Source organism: Thrips palmi, unplaced genomic scaffold, assembly GCF_012932325.1.
Source record: "Thrips palmi isolate BJ-2018 unplaced genomic scaffold, TpBJ-2018v1 HiC_scaffold_2, whole genome shotgun sequence".
NCBI lineage: Eukaryota > Metazoa > Arthropoda > Insecta > Thysanoptera > Thripidae > Thrips > Thrips palmi.
In genome coordinates this window covers 5,733,941-5,745,017 of record NW_023144629.1, presented here as the reverse complement: position 1 = coordinate 5,745,017, position 11,077 = coordinate 5,733,941, and the positions used below count along the sequence as shown (strand labels likewise).

Below are 11,077 nucleotides of genomic sequence, written 5' to 3'. Positions count from 1 at the left end.
CCACGCAAGGCTCTTGGGACTGCTTTCCGTGTTGGGACGCTGCGGTTTTTGCAATCTCCCAAGTTGTAGTGTAGCCACGCCAAAAACGAATATTTCCATTTTTGGGTGAGCCATGGCCGACACCTCAGCCTTCTTACTGAGCCACCGAGGCATCGCTTCTTTGTGGGTCGTGTAAACTTAGAGTGATGGTACCGCATTAAGCAGTCAACTGAGGAAAATGTTTGAGTTCTGTCTTGACCTTCGTGGGTGAAGAAACAAACTATGGCATATTCAATTTTAATTCATTTTATTTTCCCATGAGTCGGCAGGAAACAGTCGTTTTGGTGTTGGCACAAATTTTAACTGGACAAATTCGTTGTGAAACAATGACTGCAGCATTTAGCAAAACATTACAAGCTAAGTAAAATTACAGGTACACACTTGAAAAGGGAACATAAGAGTTACTTGTACTTTGTGCTACACTTGTAGCAGGAAACACAACATTTATGCTTTCTGAGATGTGACTGCTATTTGTTCAACATAGAGACAACAAAGTTACTCAGCTAAGTCTTTGAGGTCAGAAAGAATGGCTGAAGGTGAAGAATACTATCAGCTTCTTTTAAGTCTTTAAGATATGTCAACTGGCCTAGATTGCCAGCATGACTAAGTATTACTCCAAAATTCATCAGAAACACACATACTGTACAGAATACACACACAAACACACATGCAAAGAGATGCAGATTCAAGGGCTATTCCAAACAACAAGGACATACATTAAGAATCTGCTACTGCTCACACATTGCCACCCTTTGAACCCATAAAAGAAAAACTAATTGCAGAATGTTTTGCCATTAGAAGAAAACAGTGCTTTGCTGTACAAAGAGACGACAATCACAAGACTAGTTCAGAACTTTCAGAAGTATCAACTAATATTTGGAGAGACTTTAACACTTTCTCAAACAAGGCTTAATTGAGGAGCTAAATTGATTTTATTAATTTAATTTTAAGAAAATAAAAAAAAATTCACAGCACATACCATTACACAAGTATTTATCAATCAAAGTGCAAGATTACAGGGTCAATTTTTATTTTCCTTCATTCACAAATGCTGTATGTACTCTCCAGGTCTGCTTGGACAGCATCAAAGATAATTTGGTAATTTTGAGGCACTTGCATTTGTTTGAATCACAGCCATATTAATGATGATATTTTACTAGCTCTGTGTTAAGTGAGAAACCCACCACATAGTTGACAACTGAATGAACAAGAGTCAAACACATAAACGCAACAAACTTAAGTTACATTTAATAAATTTCTGCCATGATCAAAGTAACTAGGGCTGTCCAACCAGTAAATGGATGAGATCCTTTTCCTTCACCAGTCCTATCATCATAATTTTCCCACAAATGGCCAGTGCGGTCATACTCTTTATAGATATTTTTGATAAGGTTGAGTCGTAGTCTAGCATATATCTCACCTGCAAGTTTACGGTGAGGCCCTTGGGCGTGACTATAATAATACAATGCTCTACAGGCTAGGTAATTCATATTAATCCAAATTTGACCACGCCAATATGGTGGGTCGTGTTCTGTATTCCGCTTCATGTACAAAGGTGAATTTGGAGAAAGTGACCTCAGCCCATACTTAGTCCAAAGCAATGCTGGATTTTTTATATCATCAAGAACTTTTTCTAGATGTTTACTGTTTGGATCCAATATTTGCAAAAGGAAAGGAAACAGGTTAATATAACCAAATTGGGTATCTATATACTCATACTGAGGTTCCTTCAGCACCATTCGAATATATTCATTGCTGTGAGAATCAGACCGTGGAGAAGGTGGAGGTTTCACCAAAGTCACAGAATCGGTATTCAGACCATAGTCTGCATATCGCGATTTAGATTCAGACCAATGTAATTCATCTAAAAGATTGTTATCACTTAGCATTTCATAAGTACTTCCATAACGCTCTGCATCATGACCAAGGAGCTCAGCCATTTCTGCCAAGACTTGTGCACCAAGTGCCAACCAACATCTCAAATCAATGTGACGTTCCAAACTGGTTGGATGTGAGGCACGAGGATAATCATCTAACCCTGAAGTGAGAGTCTTGGGATTTAAAAACTTCATAGTATCTGGGTCACGTCCTCTCCACCGATAAGTGGTTGGTAGGCTACCAACTTGAGTGGTATTGAACCATGTGAACCATGCCTTTAGCCTGGGATACAGACGTTCCAAACTATGAATATGCTCGGAGTTCTCAATTATTTTCTCTCGGTAGTTGCGAAGAATTTGCTGGAGAACAAGGAAGAATGTTGGTGGATTGGCGTTTTCATTATGTTGAACTACAAACTCTTGAGGAACCTGAAAATAAATAAATGGGAATTTTAGCTAATTAGGTTTGGTCACCAAGTTATGTTTACAAAACAATCACAAGTTTTATAAATACCTTGGCTAATGCCTCTGCACCGAGAATTTGTTCACGAGGAATCCATCCTTGCACATTCATAAGGTCAAACCAGTGACATAAAATGTCAAGAGTGATCTCAAGATCCCAAGGAAGGATGAGTAAGGCATGGAAACCTTCATCCCAGAGAAATCCACGAGGGAAAACACTTCTTGATGGTACAGCCGTGTAAAGTGGTGCCTTCCAGTATGGAACGGGAGCCTGAGCGAAAGAAATGGAAGGTTTAGAAACTAAAAAATTTATCAGCAAAAATCATAAAAGAGGTTTGGGAAGTGAATACATACAGGATTATACTTGGATTGCACAAGAGATGAGCCATAGAAGTAAGCAATCCCACCAACAAGATTACTGAAAGTAGTACGGGCAAACTCCTGCATTCGTTCATCAAAACCTTTTTCTTTTAATTTGAAAGTATCATCAAACTGTTTATAAAATGCTTTTCTTTTTTCGGTAAGATTGTTGTCAAAGTTAGATTCTGCAAGAATATCTCCATCCTAACAAAAAAGAAAAGAAAAGTTTGTTGTTTAAAGTGTAAAAATAAAGATTTACCGGTCTATAATATATTATAATAGAATAACTTCTAACCTGAGGAGGTCCAGACTTGAACATAATTTCTATTCCAAAAGGTACCTTAGCATCTATTTTTTGCACACTAAGGTTTGGAACAGGGTGAGGGTTGTCCCTAGTAATAGGCAATTTGAATCCTGGGAGAACAATAAGTCTTTTGTCTCCATCACGAACCTGAAATACACCAGAACATAATGAATTCAAGTTCATTACACCTAGGTGGTTGCCTTCTAAAATTTATTCTTACCGCACGAAGGTAGTTTTCAGTTATTTCTTTGATTTTGTCCAGACCTGATACATGTGTTGTGAGGTGTGACATGTGAGAGAGCTCCCCATGATGACTCAAAAGTCGCACTGAGAAGTTGCCCAATTCTTCTGTATACCCAACAATTCCAACTTTTTGCTCATTTGTAGTAACCATTCCTGAGGTCTTTTCATCAAGTGCCATGTAGAACATCAGAGACACACCGAGTCCATTGACTTCAGGAACCTAAAAGAGTATACAAATTTTAAAACATGGAATATTTTGAATTTAAGATTCAACCAAAAATGTGATAAATTAGAGCCAAAAATACACACCAGTGCTGAGACATTAATGTATGCAGACCAATCGCCCCCACGACGACCTCCAGGCTTTTTCACGAAAGAGGTTGTGATATTATAGACATGATCTGTAATATCCTGAATTCCAAATGTTCGACCATCATGCTCCTTCCACCCATACTGTAGATCGTCGTGTTGTTCACACCAATGCCTAGATGTCAGTGAGAAATTAAGTCAATGTGGGCAAAATCAGAGTATAAGGACCCAGAAACAAAAATAACAGCCTAAAAAACAGTAACGATACCCACCTTACACCTGCAGTGCCTGTCATAACATGGGCATCAAAGTACCACATAAGACCCATAACAGGTGAGTGTGGCTCTCTTGTCTTCATGCCAAAATAAACGCCAGGTCGGTAGGAGCCCCAATAACGATCAGGTACAGCAAGGCCAGAGCGTCCAACAACCTGAAACCCACATCACAGCAATGTAAGACACATCAAACGGGCCTCCATTGTGATATGACATACATTATCAATCTCACCTTGTGTTTGTCAAACGGTGTATTGACTCTTGTTTGAAGATATCCATTGTAAGTCAAGAGGCAAATCAGGGTGAGAGCTGCACCCGTGCATGCTATGGCAGCCACAGTCATGAATTTCTGAGTTAGTGTAGCTCGTTGACGTGAGCGAAGACTCTGTTGGTGCTGGTGCTTGAGGTGAACTGAGAAACGGTCTTCATATTCAATAGCACCACTGTGCCTCCGTGGACTGGGTCCTTCTATAGCTTCCTGATGGTGGTTACTGTGTTGGCCAGGTCTTCCATGTTTCCGTTGCCTCGCCATGGGGGGCACCTTAGAACCAGAACAGCTGTGATGGTAATGGGAAGTGAATATGGATTCATTCTTTGGTCAGTTTGCCATCAAATCAATAGATTTGACTTTGATGCAGAAGGGATGAGATGGAGGTACACTTTGTTTATCAGCAACACAAAGACTAGAGGATCTAAGCTTAATTCAACAGAGAAAAACTGTAGATACAGCAAATTTGGAAACAACAGAAACAGTAACTCATAGAAAGAATCATGAAACAAACCACTAAGAATATGGGTCAAGGAACATTCATTCGATGACATTTTAACATAAAGTTCGAAATGGAAGTATCCTTACCGTGAAACGGGTCTGGTGGGTGCCAGGTCAATGCTATAAAAAAATAGCTAGTGCCAAAAAGCCGAAACCAGTAGCAGACTGCCCCGTGGAAGTGGAGATGAGAGGGGGAGAACCTTCCGAGTAGCAGACAGGATCACCTTTTTGCATATCTCCTCTCAGACTGAATCTTTCACACGGCAAATGAAGAATTTTCAGACTTTAAACAAACAATGCTCTCTTTCCATCTCAAGTTAATCATTAAACTGGGAGAAAATTTTTGAAATGAAATGGCCTAATCGCAGCGGCCGCAGTGCAGTATTTGCAGGAAATCAGCAATTTCTCATGAAATGAATCATTTAGTTATGAGAAATCTATCTGACAGTTAGTTGTTGTTTATTTACAATCAAATTATCTCTCCCGTGATTAGTACCTCTCTGCTGTTTAGGCACCTACTCCTCTCTCGGCGGTTCCACTATACCCATTTTACCAGTGTTCGATCTGCTGAAGAAGTCGCGGACTGAACCGGTAATATTGTTTCTTATTGCAGAAAACGCAATGAGTGAGCCGGTTGATCCGTCGCCATCCACGTCTAAGGACGGAGAGGGGACGTCGGGGACACCCTCGTCCTCTTCGCCTGTCAAATCTCACAACTCCCATGCTCTGCTGGTAAACATGAAACAGGTAACGTAAAAGCACCAAAAGCACTCTTTTATCCTTTCATTGTTTTCTTTTGTCAATTTTGCATTTTGTTCATGTAGAGAGGTAACCCAGCTTTGAAAGCAGTGTCAAATGTCCCGTGGGAATATGACGAAAGTATCCTTGCAGACTACGTCATGAGTCCATCGTCATGTGCTCTCTTTCTATCCATCCGTTACCACAATTTAAATCCAGACTACATACATGATCGATTGAAGTTATTAGGACACAGGTACCAGCTGCGAGTGCTCCTAGTGCAGGTGAGGATGCTTGCCCCTTTCCCGTAATAGTTTTATGTCTATCTTAAATAAGTTTCCTTTAAATCTTTTCCCTGCTTAGGTTGACACGCCTGAGCCACACCATGCCCTGAAGCACTTGACTCGAATTTGTATTTTGGCCAACTTGACTCTCGTCCTTGCGTGGAGTGCTGAGGAAGCTGGCCGCATATTAGAAACTTACAAGATCTTTGAGCATAAGCCACCTGACCTTATCATGGAGCGCAAGGAGTCTGATCCTCATGCAAAGGTATAATGCCTAGTTTTCGATGTCATACCCATACTGTATTATTCCTAATATATTCTTGAAATAATATCATAATGTATTTTCAGCTGGTGAATGCCTTAACTTCAATTCGGTCTGTAAATAAGACTGACGCTTCGACCCTACTGACAACATTTGGATCTCTCAAGCGATTAGCTACAGCTCCCAAAGATACCCTTGGACTCTGCCCAGGGCTTGGTCCTCAAAAAGCAAATCGATTGTATAATGTCTTGCATCAGCCGTTTCTAAAAGAAACATCTGCTAAAAAGTCTTCTAAAAGCAAATAAGAAATATGAACCATTCAGAGAATTTTGTACTGTACTTTCATTGTTGGCAGGGCTGGAACAGGGTTTCTTCTGTGATATTTAAAATAAACCTGGTTGCTGGCGTAATGTACTGTACTTGACGTACAAATTTATTGCATTTTACAAATAATCCATTTGTTCTGAATAATTCATGACTATCAATGGACAAGTACATTATATGCACACAAATACACAATTAGCAATAATCACAGAACATAATTTACACAAACACTGAATGGCAACAGATGATATTATCACAATACATCCTGATTTTCTTAAAATGAGCACTTACATAGCAACAAATCAAGATAAGTAAAAATTTGTTAAAAAGAAAAATAGCTATGTAGCTTGTCTTAAAACGGATAAGGAAAATTAGAAAAAGAATTTAAAACAGGGCAATGAAGTTTGTCAATGTTGTTCAAGGGCAGTCAAGAGGTCATCAGTCTGAAACATTGACCTATACCGTATTTAAAAACAGAGAACATCCCCCTTATACAGTATTTACAAACAATATATACAATTTTACACAACTTTGGACAATCAGCTTTTTTATGGAGATCACAAGTGTTATTTAGTTAACTACTGGAATGGTTGGATACGTTCTGCACAGTCATTCATTCAATTCACTAGCCTTTGCCTGGACAAGACTGTACATGTGCAGAATTCAAGTATCAAGCCAAAGCCACATCTTACAATTTTCATTTTTTTAAAATTAGGGACGCATAGTTCATTTTTCAAAAACACACTCGACTAAACACAGCTAATTCCTAACAATAATATACTTATACAGCTGTTGGTCACAGCTTAAAATCACAATAAAAATATCATACTTTGACGATGGCTTTCAGTGTTTGTTTAAGCTCTATCGGAGCCAGACATCTATGACACCAAGTAAACATAGGCCAAGCCACATTAATTTTTTTCGCAATTCCATTTCAAAACAAATAATACTGAAAAGACAATAGTAGTAAAAATCTTACAGTTTTGAAAATTTTGGCAACTTGGAAAGGGTGCTTTCTTTTCGCACAAGACCGAATATGTACTTAATACTACGTGACTTATTAAAAAACAAAATATCTCACAATAATACTAAGCTGAGGCTCTATTTTGTATTTACTTTCATTCAATAAATTTTTAAGACGCCTGGTAAAAGAATCAAATTACCAGATAATAACAAACAAGCTAAAAACTGCTAAAAATGATTACAACTAAAATCAGCAACTTTGGGCCTTGCCACAAGGCAGTAGACAGCATGAGCCAAAAATTAAAATATTAATACTAGGGGGGTTGAGTGTAAATCCTATCTGTGAACAAACACAGAAATTATGATTGGTAAGACTAACAACCATAGAGGTGGCCTCAGCCCCGCTTGACCGCACACCAATTCATCTTCATGGTAGGTCACATTGTCTGGGACTGGTGAGTCTGGCAAGCACTTTTCCCCAGGGTTATCAAACTTGTCCTGCACAAACAAGGCACAATTAAATATTTGCATTAAATCATTAGCACATTTTAGGGTCAAAAAATGCAGTGTGCTTTGACTTACCTTACAGAGCTGGGAACATCGAGGGCAAATTAAAACTCCATTGTGTAGCCAACCATTAGATAGCAATCTAATTTCTACCTGTTGGCCTTCGTTGTAGCAAGTAAAGGTGTAATTTTCAACCTATAAAACAAACAGAAGTAAAATCTTGAACTAAAGCAAATTTGACACAAAATGAAGCCAAAGCACACTTCTCCATATACTGAAGAGGAGCAAACCAAAAAGGATAAGCTTACATGAATGTGAAGTCTGCCATCAGCACAATGATATTCATAGCAGCCCGAACCCCAGTGTTGCCACTGTCTTAGCTGTGTGCATGATCGTTCTTCCCATCTTCTGTTTGATTGCAGAAAACATTTGGAATCATCTCCATAGGATTCAAGAGCAAAGTTCTTATCCTTGTCTACAAATGAAGAGGAGAAAAAGGAATCAGTGAATGCATTCAAACACATATTTGAAGAAAAGCTAGTGCGAAATCGGAGAAAGATAACAAGCACCAACTTACGGGGATTGTTCTCAAAATATCGGCAATTGGAGCCACGTACAACAACGCTCTTGGAACGCCACGTGAACTCCTGAATGTAAGGGCAGTAGTCCGCCAAAGACACGGACCCTCCGTAAAAGCCTTCACGGCCTTTCTCCACATTGTAGATCTCGTCGAAATTCTGGAACATGCGTGGCAACTGCTCCGAGTGCTCCAGCAAGTTGCAGAGGGCCACTGAGCTGCGGTCGTTGGTGCACTCTGTTTCCAGGGGGTCCTGCTTCACCTTGGAGCAGAACGGCGCGATGGGCATCCCTCTGTAAAAGGCGAATTACCATTAGCCCCCTGGATCAGCGCTTGCCAGAAAAAAAACGTGTACAACCTAAGGCTCGACTCACTGTTTGTGCTTGAGGTCCATCCACTCCTTGCAGCTCTTCATGGCGAAGTCGCAGCCCAGCCGCTTTCCCCACATGAGGGGCTGGGCCATGCTGTAGTTGGCGCGGTACCAGCCCGTGTCCTCCATGAGGGCGAGGGTGAGGCGGGAGTAGACGGGGTTCTGGGTGTGCGTGCCCGTCATGGCTTCGTTCTGGCGGGCCAAGGAAAGTCAGAACTCACGTAAAGGGTGGACCAAAATGCAAAACGCGCAAACACCGCCACGCTGCCACCGACCTCGAAGACCCGCTTCTCCCAGTGGGTGAGCGAGGTGCCCTCGTCGCCCTGGTCCTCCAGCTCGGCGCCCTCCAGCGTGGGACAGCCGAAGTGGTCCCTGGCCTCGCGGACGACGCGCGGCGTCACCATCATGAGCACGTCGCGGGCCACGGCGCCGCCGCGGACCACCCACTTGGGTCGGTGCACCGTCTTGATGACGCGGTCGCTCCACTGCCGCGCCTGCAGCCTGCAACCGCCAACGGCCGAGCGGCCAAGCGTCAGCCGGCAGCTCCACACCGCACAGTGGATTTGCCCGAAGTGCGAGAGAGACAGAGAGGTCTCCTCGCAGACTCACTTCTCGTTGAGCAGCGGCTTGCCGTTCTCCTCGCGGGGGGTGAGCGGGTTGCCGTCCTGGTCCCGGTAGAAGGCGTACAGGCTGACGGAGAAGCCGAGGGCGTGGAGGATCTCGTGCTTCACGGTGGACAGCAGGATCTCCTGCTCCTGGCGCTTCGTCACGATGTTGTCGGGGCACAGGTTGGCGTGGCCCGCGATCGGCCTGCCGGACACACCGTGAGTTCGTTCATTCTCGACGCACAGCCAGCATGCGCAAACACTTCACTTTATTTTTTTTGCTGCGGTTGGCTCACCTGTCCAACGCCGCCTCCTGCTGACAGTGCGCGGCGTACGCCACCGTCTGGCCCTTGTTGCAGCGCTCCGTCTGCATGGCCGACACGTAGAAGATGAAGTCGATGTCGTCGATGCCGGCGCCCTGGCTCGAGCCCTCCAGCTCCCCGCAGTCCTGCCCCGTGTCGTTGCACGTGCGGCACACCTGTGTGGCCGAGTAACACAATCAGGCCGTTTGAACGCTGGTTTTGCGCCAAGGTTTGCGCCAAGGTTTGCGCCAAGGTTTTGCGCCAAGGTTTGCGCCAAGGTTTGCGCCAAGGTTTTGCGCCAAGGTTTGCGCCAAGGTTTGCGCCAAGGTTTGCGCCAAGGTTCGCGCCAAGGTTTGCGCCAAGGTTCGCGCCAAGGTTTGCGCCAAGGTTTGCGCCAAAGTTTGCGCCAAGGTTTGCGCCAAGGTTTGCGCAAGTTCGCACCCACCTCGAGGTGCTCCTCCGGCACCTCCACCTCGCCGCACATGGTCTTCTCGTCGCAGGCATTCTTGCAGAAGACGCCGTCCTTCCGGTAGAACAGCTGGTTGTTGGCGCACTTTCTGCAACAGTCCGAAAGCGACCCGCGGGTTCAGTGCCGGCCGTCCCTCACGCCGCCTGCGATGCCGAGAGTCGTCGCTCTGTCTCTCTCGCACTCACGGGGGGTCCCGTGCGGGTGCGAGAGAGACAGAGCGACGACTCTCGGAATGAGTCTGCTGCAGGGCGCCGCGAGAAGGAGAAGAAGAGGAGGTTCTCTGTCGCGCTGCCGCACCTGTTGAGGCGGATGGTGGAGCCGGCACGCCGCACCATGAGCGCGTTCTCCCAAAAGCGGACCGCTTCCGGCAGGATCGTGTTCTGGAACAGAAAAGGGGGAAAGGGTAAAGCGCGCAGTCATAATCCGAAAGCGCGGCAAAATTAAAACGCCGGCGGCCGCACCGGACGCCGCAGCCGGCGACCGCGAGCCGCAGACTCATTCCGAGAGTCCGCCTTCGTCGCTCTGTCTCTCTCGCACTCGCGGGGCGCGCCGTATGGGTGCGAGAGAGACAGAGCGACTCTCGGAATGAGTCCGCAGCCACCGCGGGGCCACGTGCCGGACGCCGCCGCCACCACACTGCATTGCACCGCAGCGCTTTGCATCAGCCGTTGTCTCCGTCTCTCTCGCACTCACGGGGCGCCCCGCAGGGCCGCAGGGGTGCGAGAGAGACGGGGCGACCCAGGCGGCTGGCACGAATAATTAAATTACAAAACTGCATCCGAGAAAGAAAGCAGCGGGTACTCACGTTTATCAGTTCAAACTTCTCCTCCTCCAGCCTGGAAACAGAGAGAAGAGCAACTTTTTAGAACGGTGCGTTGAGGGACAGTGTAGACACGCCCCATGAGTGCGAGAGAGACAGAGCGACGAAAACGACTCTCGCAATGAGCCCGCCGGCCTGTTGGCCGCCTGTGAGGTATGCTGGCCCGCCGGCAGAGCAAGACCTCAAAACGACAACCGAAAAAAATAAATTGTCCTTTC

At 44.6% G+C, this 11,077-nt stretch overlaps 3 protein-coding genes across 5 annotated transcripts in view; 1 reads left to right on the top strand and 2 right to left on the bottom strand.

Moving 5' to 3' along the window:
- Window positions 1–269: 269 nt before the first annotated feature.
- LOC117646881 (mannosyl-oligosaccharide glucosidase) lies at window positions 270–4,867 on the bottom strand. Of its 2 annotated transcripts, none has more exons than XM_034388185.1 (9): window positions 4,726–4,867; window positions 4,102–4,426; window positions 3,867–4,024; window positions 3,595–3,769; window positions 3,263–3,505; window positions 3,034–3,189; window positions 2,733–2,942; window positions 2,431–2,649; window positions 270–2,345 (listed from the first exon to the last, which is right to left on the bottom strand). In XM_034388185.1, the coding sequence occupies exons 2-9, from the start codon at window positions 4,399–4,401 to the stop codon at window positions 1,287–1,289; spliced, it is 2,520 nt and encodes an 839-aa protein (XP_034244076.1). In that variant the 5' UTR covers window positions 4,402–4,426; window positions 4,726–4,867; the 3' UTR covers window positions 270–1,286. The 2 variants fall into 2 exon arrangements, with proteins under 2 accessions (XP_034244076.1, XP_034244075.1); XM_034388184.1 differs by having other exon boundaries at window positions 4,102–4,410.
- On the top strand, window positions 4,835–6,341 carry LOC117646884 (DNA excision repair protein ERCC-1). 2 transcript variants are annotated; one of them, XM_034388187.1, is made up of 5 exons: window positions 4,835–5,085; window positions 5,252–5,385; window positions 5,463–5,660; window positions 5,740–5,925; window positions 6,009–6,341. In XM_034388187.1, exons 1-5 carry the CDS (start codon window positions 5,052–5,054, stop codon window positions 6,225–6,227), a joined length of 771 nt encoding a protein of 256 aa, XP_034244078.1. In that variant the 5' UTR covers window positions 4,835–5,051; the 3' UTR covers window positions 6,228–6,341. The 2 variants fall into 2 exon arrangements, with proteins under 2 accessions (XP_034244078.1, XP_034244079.1); XM_034388188.1 differs by lacking the exon at window positions 4,835–5,085 and adding an exon at window positions 5,151–5,170.
- Window positions 6,321–11,077, bottom strand: part of LOC117646883 (leishmanolysin-like peptidase) — a 23,891-nt gene continuing 19,134 nt past the window's right edge. Inside the window, exons 3-13 of the mRNA XM_034388186.1 lie at window positions 10,845–10,875; window positions 10,337–10,419; window positions 10,016–10,127; window positions 9,565–9,746; window positions 9,273–9,473; window positions 8,939–9,164; window positions 8,668–8,855; window positions 8,294–8,586; window positions 8,025–8,191; window positions 7,792–7,911; window positions 6,321–7,707 (exon numbers count right to left, since the gene is read on the bottom strand). Of these exons, the coding sequence (XP_034244077.1) occupies window positions 7,546–7,707; window positions 7,792–7,911; window positions 8,025–8,191; window positions 8,294–8,586; window positions 8,668–8,855; window positions 8,939–9,164; window positions 9,273–9,473; window positions 9,565–9,746; window positions 10,016–10,127; window positions 10,337–10,419; window positions 10,845–10,875 (1,765 nt within the window). The 3' untranslated portion in view covers window positions 6,321–7,545. The remainder of the gene's footprint in view (window positions 7,708–7,791; window positions 7,912–8,024; window positions 8,192–8,293; window positions 8,587–8,667; window positions 8,856–8,938; window positions 9,165–9,272; window positions 9,474–9,564; window positions 9,747–10,015; window positions 10,128–10,336; window positions 10,420–10,844; window positions 10,876–11,077) is intronic.